At 32.7% G+C, this 19,182-nt stretch overlaps 2 protein-coding genes across 2 annotated transcripts; both read right to left on the reverse strand.

Moving 5' to 3' along the window:
• Positions 1–4,490: 4,490 nt before the first annotated feature.
• Positions 4,491–9,259, reverse strand: LOC114400888 (CMP-sialic acid transporter 1-like). The gene is made up of 9 exons (XM_028363550.1): positions 9,164–9,259; positions 8,999–9,082; positions 8,695–8,909; positions 8,526–8,604; positions 7,207–7,376; positions 6,439–6,625; positions 6,122–6,199; positions 5,579–5,753; positions 4,491–4,873 (listed from the first exon to the last, which is right to left on the reverse strand). The coding sequence occupies exons 1-8, from the start codon at positions 9,212–9,214 to the stop codon at positions 5,610–5,612; spliced, it is 1,008 nt and encodes a 335-aa protein (XP_028219351.1). The 5' UTR covers positions 9,215–9,259; the 3' UTR covers positions 4,491–4,873; positions 5,579–5,609.
• Positions 9,260–13,589: 4,330 nt separating this feature from the next.
• LOC114400444 (mitochondrial adenine nucleotide transporter ADNT1-like) lies at positions 13,590–18,856 on the reverse strand. Its single transcript, XM_028362888.1, has 8 exons — positions 18,525–18,856; positions 17,895–17,943; positions 17,587–17,750; positions 17,335–17,372; positions 16,828–16,940; positions 16,525–16,638; positions 14,998–15,342; positions 13,590–14,135 (listed from the first exon to the last, which is right to left on the reverse strand). Exons 1-8 carry the CDS (start codon positions 18,653–18,655, stop codon positions 14,052–14,054), a joined length of 1,038 nt encoding a protein of 345 aa, XP_028218689.1. The 5' UTR covers positions 18,656–18,856; the 3' UTR covers positions 13,590–14,051.
• Positions 18,857–19,182: the final 326 nt, after the last annotated feature.

Below are 19,182 nucleotides of genomic sequence, written 5' to 3' on the forward strand. Positions count from 1 at the left end.
GGAATATATCTTTTTTCATGTATATGAATAACTACTTTTATTACATCCAATTCCATTTGTAGTAAGCAGGGACGTATTCTTCTTTTTTTGGGTATACGAGGAATTACAAAAGTAATAACATATCTTATTGCACATTTTATTATTTTTGTTATTCTTCTTTTATAAAAGTAATAACGTATTCTTCCAAAGCGAATTAAACAATTTTTTACAACTAAAGACCACCAAAAATTACAATTTGTTGTTTTGAGCATTTTTCTCGTACTTGCTAATGAGATCATGGGAAAAGATGAAACAATGGATTTTTTTTAATATGTCTGAAAAGATAAAAAAATAATAATAATTAAGTCATTACGTTAGAACCGTCTAATATAGTTATTATTCATGATCAACAAAAATATATTTTATTTTTACAGTATCAAATTAATAAAAAAATTATGAGAATAAAATTAATAGTTTTCAAATTTTAGATAAGCTTAATCATATTTTATCCACAAATAAATAAGTAACAATTTGGGCTAGTTATTTTTTTTAAGAAAAGCAACAAATTGTGGCTATTGTGCCATGGAGAGCGGAGACGTGTCTTATTGATATTTCATGGAGTACAGGTCTATTTTGATGTTTGAAAAATATGTTTAATTAATTTAACTTCTTAAAGATAAGTATTACTAATTTAACTATTAAGATAAGAGAACGATGTTAGCTATTAAAATTGAACAATGTTAAATATTTTTCCTATAAAAAAATGTTAATTAATTTTATTATCAAAAGTTTAGGATAAGAGAACGATGCATTAATTTGAGGTAAAGACAACTTTTGAACTCAAGAAATGATTATGAATTAGGATAAGAGTACTTTTTTATGTATAATATTGGTAAAATAATAAATTTAACAAAATTCTATGAGGTATATATGTCATATTTTTTTTTAATATTAAACAAAAGATTCTAAAATTAGCAACATTAAACATTTCAGTGAAGGGATTAAAACTTTGAAAATTATATTCAATTTGCGTGGCTTTATCATTTGACGCTTCAATGATTCAAACGGACAAATGTTTTCCATAATAACAATAAGTCGTCAGTAGCACTATTAAATTAAAAAAAATGTTGACATTATAAGCATAAAATTATGAAACGATTTTTTTAAATGTTTATTAATGAAGAAAATTACACCAATTATACATATATTAGATATTATAGTTCTCATTATTTTCATGATAAGATGTTAGAAATTTATTTTTGACAAAAAAAAAAATGTTAGAAATTTTTACCTAAATTCATGACTCAGTTCTTCACATCTTTTTTTGTGCTCTTTGCTCTTTCCTTCCTTAATCTTGAAAGTGGTTCACTCTCTTATTTGCCTTTACCTTTCTTTGTGTTTTTTTTTTTATGTGGTGTCTTTTCTGAAAAAAAAAAGAAGAATGTCTGTGTGTATCTTTTTTTTTTCTCACCCACTTTATATTATGATTAAAAAAATTTAAAAAATATAAAATTATGAATGTGACTTATTAAATAGAGTGAGACTCAAATAATTTGTGATTTTTTTAATAAATTTTAACCAGTAACAACAAAATATGTTAAAAAATATATTAAAGAATAAATTACTAGCATTTTAATTTGTTCTCTCGGATATAAGAAATCGTTGCATGTTACAAAATGGAGCATTGAAAAGTGCACCTTTTCAGCTTCATTGGCATATTTTTTTATTTTATAAGATTCAAACTTAAATATTAAGATATTTGTAATAATTTACACATATTATTCAACTAATGTCATCAGCGTATAAATACATGCTAAATACACACGTTAACAATAATTATTGCTTTTAAGATTTTAATGTTACATTTTTTTCCTTCAAGGTATCCAACTAATCAACAGCAGAGCTTTAAATTAATGTTCATTATTTGTTCCCTTTTGCATTTCTGGCAACCATTATTTGCTGTAAGGTATGGGGCGTATGGCATTCGGGTCATAGTTTTCAGAGCAATGACAATAAACTTTTTTTTTCCAAAATCTTCTGACATGGGTGGATATGAACTTTAGAAGTAAAAAAATTTCACACTGTAAAAGCTTTAATTGGTTACTTTAACTTGTAGCCACAATAGTTTATGCATGATTCATGAATAAAAATTGTGTGAAATGGCGTAACTCGAATTAATATCCCGTTAATCTAATGAGTTGCAAATTATTTTCATAGGAAGACTAATTTCTTTAGCAGATTTTTTTAAGCACAAGATTTAAATTCCAAACCTTATTTATAGAAAAGCAAATATATACGACTTGAATCAATTATTCATTAATTATGATACCTGTGGCTGAATATAGTGCAATCTTATTGAAATTGACATAATACTTGCTATTCGATTAAAAAAAATCTTTTAGTATATTTTAAAGAAAACACATTTTTAAGAATTTGTTAAAAACGCTTTTGAAAAAAAATAAGTAATTAGTTTCTTAAATCAATACTTACCCAAACATCCTTAAAATGTATATAGCATGCATATTTAGTTTTAAAAAATTAAACTGCAAAATTATCTTTATGTATTCAAATTTTTATGTAATGCGTAATTATTTTTGTCATTTTGCGGTCAAAATATTTAATAGAATACCGGAAGAAGTACGTAAGCTAAAAAAATATATTAAAAGAATACAAATTACACTTTCAATCTAATTTTTATTGTTTCAACAAATGATATATTTAATCTGTTTTTTTTAGTTTGATTTTTATTCATTTTGATTTTTTATGTTTTAAAAATGACTAAAATGGTCATTCTATTTGTTTTGAATCAACATAGTTAATAATTTTAAAAAATTAACGATTAATAACCGTCACAAAATATATCTCTTTTTTCCCTTTCATTTTCCTTCTCTTCTTCTGTTCATCATCTCGATTCTTCACTAGACAACACACTGCCAACAAAAGTTCCATAAGCTTCTGTGCATCGGATCTGAGCATATCGACCTCGCCAACAATCCTTTCTTTGTGGCGGTGCTCCAGCCCATCATCCTAAACTTTGTCCCGTTGATCTAGATCTGATTTATATATAAAATTTGGGAGTTTATCCTCATGATCTGTATTGTCTGGTGAAGAACCGGAAGGAGAAAGGAGAAGGAAAAAGAAGAGTTGGGAGATTAAGGGGGAAAAAAAGATACATTTGTGATAATTTTTAGTTATCAATTCATTAAAATCATTAACACGGTTAGTTCAAAACAAATAGATGGACCATTTTGGTTCTTTTTCTAACATAAATGACTAAAATAATCTTTCTAAAAGATAAAGAATTAAATTATAAAAAAAAACTAAATAAGTGATTTGATCCTTTCAAGAATGGGAGCTAAGCCCAAAGAAAACTGATTACGTTCACAATCCAAATTATCTATGTCGGGTGCATTCATTCGCTCACAGCAACGAATACACAGAGTCATTTTTGAACTTGATTTTCCTTTCTTTTTCATGCCTTTTCATCCTTGCACAGTAACTCAAGTGACTCTTTAATTGTACCTAGATGTATTTAATTAAGAGTAAATCCTTACTTCTGTTCCAGAAATTGTAGGGGACCAAGGGGTTGTTTACTTTAATCCCTGAAATTTATAAATTAAGATGTTATAAAGGTTTATAGAGAAATTTATCTACACAGATCCTGATACTTTAACTTATAAATCTTAAGAATTAAAGTCAAATGATCCCTACTCCCACAAAATCCAAAAAAAAAATAAAAATGCCAGCTTGGTTTGGTGCAGTTTTAAATGCTTACCACACATTTTCATTTTTAAAATTAAATATCACCCCAAATATTGGCTCGTGATTAATTTTTGAATGACTAACCTCCTAGCCCGAGCAAAGCAATCATAAAGTTTCCAACTATATAATATAAATCAACGCCACAATAACTTCCCTACCAAACACAAAGCAACAAATTTGGACATCAGATCATTTATTTGCCTAACTACACACTAAGTATTGAATGCCAACAAATAGAAGGGCACAAACTTCAGTTCCGTACGACCCAATCACTACTTGGAAGGAGACATAATGCATTTCCACCTATATCAAATGTGCCCTCGTTATGCTCGTAAAAAATAGGCGCATTGGATGAGCATCAAACGGTAAAAAAAAAACTCTATTTAAATGAGGTTAAATTAATTTATTCATCCTTTAATTTATTTTTTAGGTTCAATTTGATCTTCCAATTTTTAAATCGATTTAATTTGATTATGATACCTAAATTGGATCAACAATACTAACAAGTCGCACTTTATGATTGCTTAAAACCATTTAATAATGATTTAAACCGTCATAAAACACTCATATAGATTATAGGAATAAATTCAGTAAACAGGATCACTCAAATTAATTTAGACGGTAAATTTAAATTAAACTGATTTTAAAAATTAGAGGATTAAATTGAATAAAAAATAAAGGATTAAGTTGAACAAATTTTAAAAATTAGAAGATCAAATTGAACTCAAAAAGAAATAAAGGACCAAATCAAACGTAAAAATTAAATTAAAAAACTAATTTAACCTTTAAAATAATTAATGGTGAAGAATTGTTTAGTTTGTACAGCAACCAGGTAGAAAGATCACATTCGAGGGAGACATAAAGTGCCTTGTGTGTCAATGGGTAACACCCCTATGAAGACTTACCAAAAACCAATGGCAAAATTGAAAATTCTATTTCCTTCTAAACCACATTCTGCTCACTTTCATTCAACAGACTTTTCCCACAGTATACCCTTTCCATATATTTAAACGCAGGCAACACATGGGATGTTCAAATTAGCTATATAGAGTTGAAGTCATCCCCCTAACGATGCCTACAAAGTCACTGAATCAATGCAGCAGCATGGAATAATATTCAGCATTTCTGCTACCTGGGAAAGAACAAATTAAATTACCTTCAGAACCAATAAGAAAATACTGAAAACCAAAATTGTCAATTGCTTGCCTACAAGTGAAATAAAAGGCACAAAAAGTTATAACAGGCCCATTAGATTAACGCAGACAGGTGCAATTTGCAAACATTAGTGACCAATACATATTTCTAATACCTCTTCAGTGTATATACATCAGAACTTGAAAGTAGAATTAGCACAAAGAGGCATATGATTGTCTTTCAATCAAGAAAAAAAGATCGACACTGATATATTTAAACTACAGTATCGTATCATGTACCCAACAAACCTGCAATATCTTATTGAAAGTGATATTCACTCAGAATACTGCGTGCAACATAACCCCTCCCCCCCCCCCCCCCCCCCTTCTCTCGGACTCAATGATCACGTTTGATCAGTTACACATAATTATAACTATGTAAAAGGGTGGCCAATGCGCGAGGCTCCCACCATTTTGAGGTTTGGGAAGGGTCACCACCTTAACCTCATGAAACGAGAGGCAATTTGTGACTACTAAACTCAAGACCACTATCTCACAAGGAAGAAACATTGTTTAATATCAAACAAATATTTTCTTAATGCCACACGCATTATGTAGCAATGTTCAATGTTGTATGAGAATATTTTGATTGATATATTTAGAAAATAAAGCAAAACTTAGAATTGAAATAAATGTTCATTTACCCAAGCATTGTATTCAGATGTCAATACAACATCATGAAAGTGTTCTTCGATCAACAGAAACTTCAATGAGCTTCTCTTCATCTGGCTTAACTGTTAATGGCATATCTAAGAGCATATTTGGTGGGGCAAAATACATGTGTAGAGACATCATACAAATAATAATGCCCAAGAAAAGCTGCAAAGATAAAATATAAAATAAAAAATTAATATTGTTATGGCCTGAGAATGTCATGAAAGGTTTTAAACAATCATGCCAACATTCAACCTCAACAAGAGCCTGAATGAAAAAATGTAAGACATGAGTATTTACTTACAAAGAGTGACCAATAAGTAATAACTAATAACAGTCATGAAAAAAAAAATCTATCATAGGTACAGTTAAAAAGAAATTGGCACATCACTAATATGTTTAAATAAGAATGGCTAAAAACAAGCATTCCACAAATTTAAGAACAGATTCTAAACTAGAGCTACAGCAAAGAAGCTATGAGTATCCTGTAAAATAACATACAACTAGAGCAATTGCTTAGGCTGGAAATTTACCTGCAGTGTAGGTTTGAAGTTGAAGAGAAATAGTGAAAGTATCATCGTCAGCAGCATCGCCATTGATGTGGAATAGACCTAATGAAAGCAGAAACAACGAACAATTAGGAGAGAAAAGGAACAGAATATAAATAAACAAATACCATATACTGTTATGTGATACTTCTTTACTAATTTCAGTGTCACATAATTATTTCCCACATAAGAAAAAGATTATTCTAAGGAGGTAAATTCAACATCAAGTTCTACACCGAAATAGATTTAATATGATAACAAACACAAGAAAAGGATGCTGGCAGGAGGATCCAAGGATATACCTTTACAATATTATCAGCATGTTTCATTAACCATGAAACCAAAAGACCAGTAGACCCTAGATTCAATACCACCATCCAGGTAGTGATAGTGTATCCATTGAAAATACGTTGCCACCAGGGTCCATTTTCAAATCCACCTCTAAAATCATCTGCAAGTAGTCGTGCCATATTGAAAAGTGTACCAAACCTGGAGAGAATTTCATTTAGTGTGTATTCCTCCAGTATATGATTAAAAAATATTTGACCATGGTAATCAACTAATGATATTCATTAGCTATTTAGCTAGAGTGCCATAAAAACAATACTCAAGATCTTCCGATTTTTCAGAAACATTCATCTCGCTCTAAGAAAAAACAGTGCAGAAATAAATTCCTCTTAATTAAAAAAGAAAATTCAGATAGATTATTAGCTAAAAAATGCTACTGCATGATGACAATCATGGAAATTCAAATGTATATTAAGTACCCCCCCCCCCCCCCCCCCCCCACACACACACAAAGCACAAAACCACAAAAATGTCAAGTTGAAAGAGTTAGAAATTAGGAATCTACACCGGATGAACCACATGAATTCAACAGTAATACATGCTCTATTCCTTAGAAAGTGAAAACAAAGCACTCATTTCTTGATACATAAAATAACCACATTCCTTTAATAGGCTAAGAGAGACGAAATTGCTTCAGAAATAAACAGTTTAAAAGATTAAAAGACTGACACATGTGCCCATGCCTTTGAAGACATTTGATAAAATCAAGAAAAAATACCTACGTGTACAACTGTATATTCTGCCAGTATAAGCTGTCATTGTTTTTCTTCATCAAGAACTCAGTATAAATTCCAGCTAAAGCTGAGAGACAAGCAGATAGAACTCCTAACATGTAGCCCTGAATTGGAGCTGAGAAAAGGGAGTCACAAGAAGCCTCTCCACATCCCCTAACCTAAAACAATAAACAGAAACAGTTCTGTTTAAATAACATTTTTATCATAGAGCTAATTTACCTAATATATAAACCAGTGACCACAAAAAAAAATAATACAGAACAAAACAGAACAAAGATGTATTTGGGCTTCAATTCCATATAATTTTACATGCTAACTCATTACATCTCTCAGGTCTTGTACTCGTGGTTATTTCAAGGGCATTTATCTGTTGCATTTGTGATTTCTGAACCACATTGTCTCACTTTTTTTTTTTTTTTTTAATTTAGGAAGATTTCTTATCCTCCCCTAAAAGGAACTTCCTCTCATTCCCAAAGGGACGTCCAGTTTAATCTCCATCAGAAGTACATGTGCCATCTGTATTAGTAGAAGCTTTCTGATACCATGTATATATGTCAGCAGAGGAAGCCAAAAGCTGGTTGAATTTATTTGAAACACTCTTAATCCAAGGATGTACTTCTCAAATTACATATTTGAAGCTATTGGGAAAAACCCAAGTCCCACATTGACTAGAGATAGTGTCAAGATAAAGTATATAAGTGGAGCACAATCCTCACCCTATGAGTTAGCTTTTGGGGTTGAGTTAGGTCCAAACTCTTCTAAGATGGTATCAAAGTCTATCCTAGATCCATTCAAAGGACCACCCACCATGTTATCCACGCTTCAAGCTCCAAAGTGTTGGACATGAGAGGAGTATATTGGAAAAAATCCAAGTTCCACATTGGCTAGAGATAGTGTCAAGATAGAGTAATAAGTCGAGGACAATCCTCACCCTATGAGCTATAGCTTTTGGGGTTGAGTTAGTCTCAAACCCTTCTAAGAGAAGCTATCACGGTATTAACAGGCTACAACTATCACATCAGCAGAATAAACACTGTTAGAAGGAGGAAAGGATAAGGTAGAAGCAGTGCAAGTAAGGCATCTTCCAAAAAGAAACAACAAAAGGAATCATTCAGCTGTATGAAAATGACCTTATAAGATTAGAGTGTCACGTAAGTAAATGATAAACAAAAATTATCCAGACCTATTGCATCATAGCCACACAATCCTGAACAAACCTCAGAACTAGATATTCATCTTAGTTCTTATGAAAAATAAATTTAAAGCCACAAAACCAAATTTCCGAGACTCCCGTAAGTTGTTGGCACCTGACTTGTGGTTGTCCCAACAGCCAACAGCACAATAGCCATCCACTGCAAGTTAGAAAGCCTCCTCCCTAAGAACAACCTTCAAAGAAACAAAGAAAAAGCTTTCAGATACCAATTCTAATTGAGGGAACAAAAAAACATTGATCTGAATTGTGAAAAGTGAAGGCACCTAAATAGAATTCCAGTGGTGACAATCTTCAAATTGCCCATTATCTGATAAGTGGATGTGTCCACATAAGTGAGTGTAGCAAACTGAACATTGTTGTGGATCAGATATATAACTGAGGGAATGGGGAACAGAGACACCGTTTTCCACTCCGTTGTCATCTTTGGCAAAGGTGACTTTTTGCATTCCCTCCACAGTAACAAACTTGACACCGCAAGCTGAAAAGGTGAAACCACCCACCACTGTTATTCACCATCAAAATTTGGTTTATAAAAATTGATGCACTAAGTGTTCGTTTTTTATTTACCTTGAAAACCTCGGCGAGAAATGGGACCGTGGCGTAATCATACTTGTACTCTCCGTTACTTTGCGAGAGGGTTGTTAGTATTCCCTGTGACGCGAAATCTAATTAGAGAAGTGTGTGTGAATGGAAGACGGAAATGGGTGAAATTAGGGTTTAAATGAGAGTGACCTGAGAACTGGTGAGGACGGTGAGGAGCGAAGCGACGAAGTACCACTGCATCTTCTTCTTCTCTTCTTCTTCAACTTCTGCAGATCCAAGCAGAGAGGCTCAAGAAACACGCGCTCAAACGCACCGTTTAGTACCAACTCCCATGTGCTATAAAAGGCTTTGGCGCGTGTCCCCGTTATTTAAGACCAAAAAATTATTAATCATATCATTACTTCACCAAACAAAAAAAAAAAACATATATATCATTAGATTTTTTTTTGGCTAACAGTATGAAAAAAATTAATCCACCATATTGTAAACATTTTGTGCTTGAATAATACTATCTCTTGTAAAAATATCTATAATTCAGATATAAAAAATATGTAAATATCCTTTGCATAAAATACTTATAATCCTAAAAATAAGTTACTTTAAAACTTAACTACTTGGAGTTAAATTCAGCAAAAAAAAAAAAAACTACTTTGAGTTAAATAACTTAAATTTACTTTTAAGAAAATTATCAACGTTTACTTTCTTCGCTTGCGGATTAAATTTCTTACTATTTTTTTCCACCATAATAAACAAAATCAATCGTACGCTAAATATGGCGCGTTTTTATTTCTCGCCTAGTTAGTAAATTTAAGTTAAAAAAAACGGTTTGAAACAATTTAATCAGTTTAATTTTTAAAAATATAAAATAATAGTAAATGATAATTTTGGGGGGAAAGATAAAAAAAATTGCTTAATTTTAAAAATAAAGAAACTTGATTAACTAAAAATTAAAAGGGCCAAAATTGTATGTAATCTAAATTAAACAAATTAAAAGTACAACTATCCTACGTAATTATTATTATTTCTATCAAATATACGGATGAATCAAGCAAGATTTAAGGTAATGTTGTCATGAATTGAAGCTAAAGATTTGTCAGACCGTAATTCGAAATGTCATTTTATATTTTATTTTAATTTAAATATTTCTCTTTTATTTTCATATTTCAACCAAAAACACTGTTAAAGAATGACTATATATTGAAAGAATGGAAATAAATCCTCGTGGCTAAACTGGCGGCAAGCCTCAATTTAATAAAGCAACATATGTTTCTAAACTGGTCACAGGCTAGGTTAGGATGTGATATATAATTACCATAGATTGTATGAACCAATCAAATGGAGAGGGAGAGAGTCAATTAATAACCTCGCACTTTGAAATAGAAAGACAAAATTGGAAGCAGAGAATTGAGAATCAAATGTATCCAAACTTAAGCTCAACTCAAATTAGATCAATGGCTTTTGTAGAAATCCTTAATTTATCCAAGAGACCTTTCAACTTCTCTCTTACAATTATTTCTGATCTATTTAATCTGAGAGAAAAGAAGTTTCAAGAACACGTTAATAATAAATGCAGACAGTTTAAAAACTTGGTTTGATTTCTAAGACCCAAATTTTTTTATAGAGAATAAGGCAGAAGCAGAGAAAGAGATAAACATGAACATGATGGAAGAGCATGGAGGAGGAGAAAATAATGGTACATTGAGTCACTTACATCTGCTAAATGCATCTCTAGCTGAGCTAAGCATGTTGCTCGTGTTGCTTTCGTTATTTTACTTTTCAAGCGATGAGTGCATAGAATATCATGAGGAGAGCCAAGAGAAGACAAAAGATGAGGTTGCTGTAACTAAAACATGCATAGCAAGATCACAAGGCAAGAGACGAGAGAAACATGAGCCTAAGCATGGGAGGAAACCACTTTCATCAAGATTTCAAACTACAGTATAAGACTCCAGGTAATTAATTAAGCTTATTCCATACATCATTTTCAAAATATTCACTATACAAATTTAGAACTTAATTAATTAAGAATATGTATTTTGGGAGATACTTAGTGTTAGTTGGAAGTTAGTTTAGTTAGTTGGAACTAGTGGTAGTTAATTAGTTGGAAGTTAATTGTTGTTGTAATAATGACATCAAGGCTTTATATTGTTGAGTAGTTAATCTTACATCTTCATTTTGTGTCTCTTGATTTTGATCTAAGGGTGAACCATCACCTTCTTCTCTTACAGCTTATTGATGTTTGGATTTTGAACCTTGTAAAGTTTGTGTCCACGTGAGTATCCATTCTTCTTGTAACAATCATCTAAAGTATGATTAGAAAAATCACAATATGTGCAGTTCTTGTTTCCTTTTACTCTTGAATTTCCTCTGTCAGGATTGCTTTGAGTTCCCTTTCCTCCTTGTAAGCATAATTATGAGGAAAACCATTCTTCCTATAACATCTATCAATAGTATGATTATTTTTTCCATAATAGTTACATGAAAGCCCAGAATTTGATGAATTGTTGCCTACTCCATTGATCAGACTCATACTTCCTGTTAATTCATTGCTATTGATTTGTCTTTCTTGCTGAACAACATATGAGAAAACTTTGGCTATGTTTGGCAATGGGTCCATCATCAATACATTGGATCTCACAATATTAAAACTCTAAGGAACTGCATTATATGATCTTGTTGCTTTCTTTCCATCACACTAGTAAGAGCATCACATACACACTTTGGATCACATGAACATGTTGGATTAGGCCTCTAACTTTCTAATTCATCCCAAATAACTCTCAATTTTGTGAAGTAAGCGGTAATGCTTTGATCACCTTGTTTGATAGAAGTCATTTCTTGCTGTAACTTTGAAATTCTGAGTAGATCTCCTTGTGAGTATCTTGACTTTAAGTCCTTCCAAATGTCTTTAGCATTATCCATCCATAAGATACTCTACCTTATCGAGGGTGAAATCGAGTGGACAAGCCAAGAAAACACCATATTGTTGCATCTCCTCCAAGCTGCATGAAAAGGATGATTTGATGCACATTTCTGGATTGATCCATCTACAAATTCGATTTTATTTTTCGCGCTTAATGCAGTAAGCATCGAACGACTCCATGAGTTATAGTTTGTCAGATCAAGAATCGGAAAAACCAGTGCAATTGCAAGATTTTCTCCTGGATGAAGATAGTATGGGCTATGGACATTCAGGGATTGATCTTGTGAAGAAATCTCGTTGATCATGATGAAGGAATCGAAAGAAAAAGGATTCAGGTTCAAGATGAGGGAGTTGGGCAGCAGAGCACTTCATGGTACCATCATAAAGCTCGTGATTGCCATTGTTGAATGCAAAGCTAACCGAGAAAACTTGCGAGAAAAGCAAAATAGAAAACAATAAATGAAATTCTATGTATTGAGTAAGAATGATGACAAAGCGCCATCATCAAAAGGCTGACTCCATCAGTTGACATCCATGATGCAATTAATGTATATAAGAAACATTTTTTGTTAGTTGGGACATGAATTATAGAGAATTTGATTATTTGTCCATATTAAAATTATGTGAATATTAACAGGATTTTCTTTGTCTATAAGAATAGGAGACATATTAAGTAGGGGTGTTTAAAAACAATCCCAATTTAAAATAGGAAAAGGTATTTAACATTAAAAATATGATACACTAAAAAAAATCATTAGATTGAATTGGTTTGTAAATTCAATTTAAAAGTCCGTCTTAGTTTGTTATATTTTGGAAAAATAATTGTTATTTGTAAATTTCATTCAAAGAGTAACCAAACAAACTATTTGCACGTTGAATTCATCTTATTATAAAGAAAAAAAAATTCTTACAGTTTTTAAGAAAGTTTTTACAGAATATGGAATTATTTAGCTCTCTCAAACATGAATACTAAATTAATTCAAATTGAATCAAAATTATTTATGTGTGTATCAGGTCGTGATAAATTCTAACTAAAAACATATCATAAATGTCCTACATTCCCAGTACATCGCATGTTGAATTAAAGTTATTAAACAAAATTCTGTCAGCATAAATTGCCAAATAAGTTGTTATCACACAGCTGTCTATCAGATTCAAATAAGAATTCGGAATAAGATAGAAATATATTCGGATATAGACGGCTTTATTCAGATTGTATGCATATAATCCATTTGGACTCTGTACGTAGCCACATATATTTTCAATGAATAACCCAACTTTTAATTAAATAACTCAATAGCCACATTTTAGAACCAATCTAAATACTCATAACATCTGTTTACTATATATAAAGATAATGACTACAACAGACGAGTCAATTTTTCATCATTTCTGTTTTCTATCCATTTTCCGACGTCTTTTCATTGATTTTTCCTCTTTTTTTAGTTATTATTATTATATTAGGAGAAATAGAGACAGCCCCTTTATATATTTTTTAAAATAAAACATAAAATAAGAGAGAGGAAGTTAAATATAAAAAATGGAGCATACTGTTGGGAGGTAAAATTTTAATTATGCCATGCAATTGAAGAATATAAACCTCTAAAAGAAAAGTGAAATAAGAAAAAAAAAAAAAAACTTATCCTTTATTAATTAGTATTATTAATATCATAGATGACACTAGACCTCCACTTGCAGGAATGTGCTGAGAAATATAATAAGGTAAATATAACACGAGACCTTCAGACTTATCCCTATTTGCTGGGTTATAGAGTGGCTGAATAGAGTAACTTGCACACAATACAAATACGATTTCTAGACGAGGATAGGGAGTGGTACTCAGTAATCAGTCAATGGATATACAACCAATAAAAATGCTTTCTTCACTCTGCAGAAATGCATGCCGATATGTCCTAGCACTGTTTTTCCGCAACATTTATTGCCATAGAAGATGAATAAGAAGCTAAAAGCTAAATCATGTTCACAAGGAAAAACAAATGGGATGCAAGGGAATTAATTTATACACGCTAACTCAAGTGCTTCCTAACTCATTGAAGAGATTAAAAATAAGAAAGTAACCCTAATTTATCATCTCTGCATCCCCTTGCCTACAAGAAAACAACAGGCAATCAAATATCACATGGATGCAAATCTTCAGTCTGATATCCTGATCTCCACTCCTAAAATGTCCTTCACCACCTCATATGTTACAAACGCAATTGCTATGGATGGGACCACCTGCAACAGATCAAGATTCAAGTAATATCAAAACAGCTCTAGTTAAAGGAAGATCAATGCCATTCAAAAATAATTTTGGCTAAATATTAAAAAGAATCATATCACAATTGCTAAAGTAAATGGGAATTGAGATCATTTATAAACACCAACCATCAGTGGAGGCATTAAACAAATGGAACCATGTAACGATAACATTTTCAGTTGATTGCTTTACACGGAGGCTGCTATGCAAAGTGCACTGATTTCATGGTTCCAGACAACATCTAATAAAAATTCCAACATGAAACCAAATTTTTCATGACCACTGCATAAAATTAGGGATTCTTAAACAATGCCATGACTTATGACTCATTAGATTGTTTAAACACCACATAAAATTGAGACAACGCCAGACAAGGGTAATAATAATAAAAGCCTAAGATATAGCATGTGTTTATAGGTGGTTGATCATGCATTTCATTAAGCTGATCTGAAGCTGAGCGGGAGTAGTAAATAATTTACGTTCAAAATATCATATGTTTGACCAAGACCACAGACTTGAGTCTTGCAATACCCCCTTGAAAATCAGACTTTGTTCTAATCAGGTAGAAGCTTTTTAAGTTCACAGCTTTAATCAGAGAAGCAACACCAACAGAGTACGATGGAGGGATCGCACACAGGAATCATCCAGGTGACATAATGCACGAACAAACATTTTTTAGGTGCTTCATAGATATAGTAAATTAATAATATTTTCTTCAAAAGAAGGAAGGAAAATCTTACTTTCTAAATAGATGCACATGTTTACCCAGATATGGTTTACCCACATTTTTTTCATAACAGAACATAATTCATGAATCATGAGTATTAGATGAAAACTGACCTTTACAGAATTTGGCACCAGACCCTTGTATAATGCGCCAAATCCCTCATACCGAACAGTTTTCCTAAAAGCATCAACCATGCCAGTGTATGCAAGAGGTACCTTCCCTCTTCCATCACCAGCTACAACAGAAGCAGCATGGTTCCAACCCACCATCTGCATTCTTCGACGAATGACATCAAGAGGGTAAGCAACAGTTTGTCCAATAGTTCCAGCTGCAGCACCACAAGCCAGGCGAGTTGTCACACTCAACTCGGAATCTTGAACTAGACCTAATGGATTAGATTTAACTAACCAATCTTTCAAAGACTCGTACACAGCAAAGTTGAGGCCCACATAAGGAATCTGAAAAACAGCAAAAAAAATAGAGTAAGAGAATATTTAAGTCAATAAGTCTGATGACAGCACCCAAAAAGAGAACTTCCGTTCAAAATTGAAGTGAACTTTAGTCAGTTAAACATAATTACAAAGCACAAAGAATATTTAAGAAGAGTCACTGTTCATATCTCTATAAACTTTTAGGAGTTGGGAGAGAGGGAAGAGGTAGTAAATTAGTACCGCTGGGACATTAGCCAATAGTTAGTTAGAGGGAGGGAGTTAGTGATATAATTAAACAGGAGTGAGGGAGGGGTATGGTATTCATTTTGTCCGACAATATTTGTAAATTGAGCTTTTGCTCTTTGTGAAAAGAGAGATCCTTTGTGAAGGTGGAGCCCTTAGAGGAGAGATTTCTCTCCTTTGTTCTGTTCATTTTCATTCTACCAATAAAATCTTTATTTTCTTTTGCCCCAATTCTTTTCTTGGTTTGTAACAAAACTTGAGCAGTTTACTGAAGCATAACTGAGATTTTACTGTCTTCTGTTTCTGTACCTAGCTATTTTCCACCTAGAACCTACCATAACCAGGTAAAACCTTGTCAACAGACCCCATTAGTAGCATTAATTATTAGAATTCACTATGAAGTGTGTCAAGAGCATTGAAGAATGGAAAGTCTTTATGTAAAGAAATTGTTCAATGAAGCATTTAACGAGTAGAAGAACAATTATCAGAAAATATAGTTAAATTAAAAATGTCAATAAAACTGCACATGCCAGTTTTAGGTGCAGCCTTACGATCAATCCTACAGCCCCATGTTGATCTTATGTTCTGCACAACTTACTAAATAGATGTTATATTGCTATCTATCTACAGATAATAACCAGGAATAACTCACTAAGAATTTAGTCACACATCCTTACCAATATACCCCACATCTATAAGCAGCCCCAGAAAGGAATGCTATTAAATTGTCCCCTAAGGAGGGTAGACATTGTCTAGCACTCGACAAATTTGAAATCTTAGTACTCTATATGTTCTCCCCCTCCCCCAACTGCAGCCTACAGGTCCTACATTGTTACTATCAAATGCAATATGAATTTCCCATAAAGCCAATAGTGAAAGCATAATGTTATAATTTTTTATAGCAGTCATTATGATTATGACCATAATCATCAACTTCTAAAAAGAATTTCTAGAAGCGTTACTCACAACTCCAATGACTGAAGGAAGCCACCCCTTATATAAAGCACGTGGACCTTCTTCCCTGAGTACAGTTGACAGAGCATGAAACATTCCTCTGTACTGGTAAGGGGACTTCTCTGTCTGCAAATACAAGGAAAAGCAAACTTACTGTTATATTAAGACAACAAAAAAATTGTGAGACTTGCATATTTTCTTTCCACTTAAGTTTGTAGCTATAAGAAGTATCACAATTTATGCATTTGCAGCTACCTTTCTGACCAAAAGAAAGTAAAGCAAGGATGAAGGATATGGGGGTAAAATAAAAAGTACCTGTACAGTTATTCTGCCTCGAACCATGTCCATTGGATAAGTTGCAGACATGGCAATTATTCCCGCACATGCTCCAGCCCCAAGACGGAAAAGAGGAGTCAGCTGAGCATCCTCTGACGAAAAGTACGAGGAAAAAAAAACATTTAGATAAAGGGATTTATCATTGAAAATTTTTATTTAGACCTAATTGTCTCCATTTATTTGGGATTTTTAATATTTTAAGATATATTATTCAAAAACAAAATATTGAACCGCAGAATGAATACTAAATTATATACCTCAACTATGAACACTTTAAAAAGGAGGAGGAAGTGGTTCAGAATTAATACACATGCTATGATTTTATTGGAGAACAGCACCTAAGGAAATGTAAGTTTTGTCCTTTCCAGGAAGTGATTTCCCCCCAAAATTATGCAAAACCCAAAACAAGCTACTGAACCAGCACTCCTCCTCCCTCAACAACCATACACACACACCAGAAGAGAAAAATAATAAACATGGACATACCGTTTCCAGTTTGCTTCTGATACAGATGTAGTATACCTCTGCCAGAAAGAAACATTCAGTAAAAAGAGGAGAAAGAGCTATATATGTAACACATGGATATAAAAATTGAAACTACTTTGCCAAAGGAGTGACCATGCTTAAAGAAAACTGTTTTGAAAAAAAATAAAATAAAAAAGGATGGCAGAATCCATCATTACAAATTTATCATCATAAAAGTGCAGTACATCAGTGTATATCTAAAGGAAAGCTTACTTGGAAGCTTGCTCATAACTGAAGAACTTCACAGCAGAATTTGGGACAATTCGAGCACAATTAGTACCATTCCCTTTGAACAGCCCACGAAAACCTTCAGTTCTCCATATATATTTTAGACCTTGAATTGTTCCATTGTATTTAATGCTGTGGGGATTCTGAACCTGTAAATGGCAGAGGCACATCACATCACACGTAAGATATTGATACATCCAAGCACAAAAGAAGCAACAAAAATGGTAGCTTGTCAGATAAATGATAGCTAAATGTGGATTTAGCTAAATCTTCAACCGTTCCAGTGGACTAACCTGTAGCAAAATCTTCAACCGTTCCAGTGGAGCAACTGCAGTTCGTGATCTGCATATATACAAAAAAAGGTTCAAATCAATTAAAACCTGACATAATGCAAAAAGGGACATTGAAATTATCAGTAAGAAATAGTTTCCAGGAAAATTGGATTAGGTTGGCATGAGCATATAACTGTAGCAATGGAGTCCAAATTAAGCCGATTCTCATATTGGACAGTAACACAATGCTAGTAAGGCAGACATACATAAATTAATAAAACAAAATTGGTGAGTTTTAAAGGCATAAAGGAAGACACTGAATTCATTCCACCAGTGGAAACAGATTTCAATAATTTGGCTCTCAAATGAAGCTTCTTCCAGAACCCCAAAATTGGTGTGGTTTTAACAATTGATCTAATCCAAGTACAGGGAGATTAACAGAAACCTACTTTTGCAACTTCCCAGGTGAACAGTAGCACGTATGTTTAGTAGATCATATTCCATTAAGAGAGATTTGGCGAAACAGAATAACTAGTGCTTCATTGCTCCCAGACAACGAAGCATCAAAATTTAATTATTAACATTAGCATCGAAATTTCCTGAAAAACTAAAATTGAAAAGAAAAAGAAGCAATTGAGAAGTGGAACGGACACTCCTCCGGCGACTCCACCAGCGACGAGGGACTTGCAGATGGTGGTAAAAGCATAGGAGGGAGCCGTGACACCTTCTCTGGCGAGCTTGGCTTCCTCAGCCAGATTCACGACCTTCGTCTCCGAAGCCATGAAAACCCTAACCTTGTTTTTTTGAGGGAGGAGAAAACGGCAGTGAGAAGTTGAGGTCTCGGGTTGCCGGCGAATTTACGGCGAAGAAATGATCATATTTTAGGATGAGCGAGTGTTAGGCAGAGACTGAGACGGCTGAGAGAGGCCACAAACACAACAACAAACCTCAGCACGGTGACGCCGTTCGTTTCGGTTAGGCCATTCATATATATATATATATATTCTCTGCGTACGTGGGCACAGTCCATGCCCGCGTAACATCACTCCTAATTAAAATCAAATCTATTTTCTCTCTTTTTGATTGGTACATATGTCACCAAATTTTTTTAGGCAATAGAAGTGCCCTTGGGCTATTATTTAAGGTCTATAAGGCTTTTAAGAATCAAAATCAATTTTTGTTTTTGAGTTTGAAGTTTTGATTAATTTTTTATTTTTTATTTTTAAAAAGATGTTACAAATTGAATATAAATAAAATGAGTTAATTATTTTTATCATATCTTGTTCTATTATTAAATAATGACAATGAC

This window comes from Glycine soja, chromosome 19, assembly GCF_004193775.1.
Source record: "Glycine soja cultivar W05 chromosome 19, ASM419377v2, whole genome shotgun sequence".
Classification (NCBI taxonomy): domain Eukaryota; kingdom Viridiplantae; phylum Streptophyta; class Magnoliopsida; order Fabales; family Fabaceae; genus Glycine; species Glycine soja.

Bases quoted from the DNA above. Each gene is read 5' to 3' on its own strand.
- LOC114400888 (XM_028363550.1), bottom strand. From the start codon at position 9,214: ATGCAGTGGTACTTCGTCGCTTCGCTCCTCACCGTCCTCACCAGTTCT. The intron at 8,910-8,998 runs GTAAATAAAAAA...TCACCTTTTCAG, and splicing joins TTCTCGCCGAGGTTTTCAAG to CTTGCGGTGTCAAGTTTGTT. The intron at 6,200-6,438 runs GTATATCCTTGG...TGCTTTCATTAG, and splicing joins ATGCTGATAATATTGTAAAG to GTCTATTCCACATCAATGGC.
- LOC114400444 (XM_028362888.1), bottom strand. From the start codon at position 18,655: ATGGCTTCGGAGACGAAGGTCGTGAATCTGGCTGAGGAAGCCAAGCTC. The intron at 16,639-16,827 runs GTACTTTTTATT...TTGTATTTGCAG, and splicing joins GAGGCAGAATAACTGTACAG to ACAGAGAAGTCCCCTTACCA. The intron at 15,343-16,524 runs GTGAGTAACGCT...GCTGTTTTTCAG, and splicing joins TTCCTTCAGTCATTGGAGTT to ATTCCTTATGTGGGCCTCAA.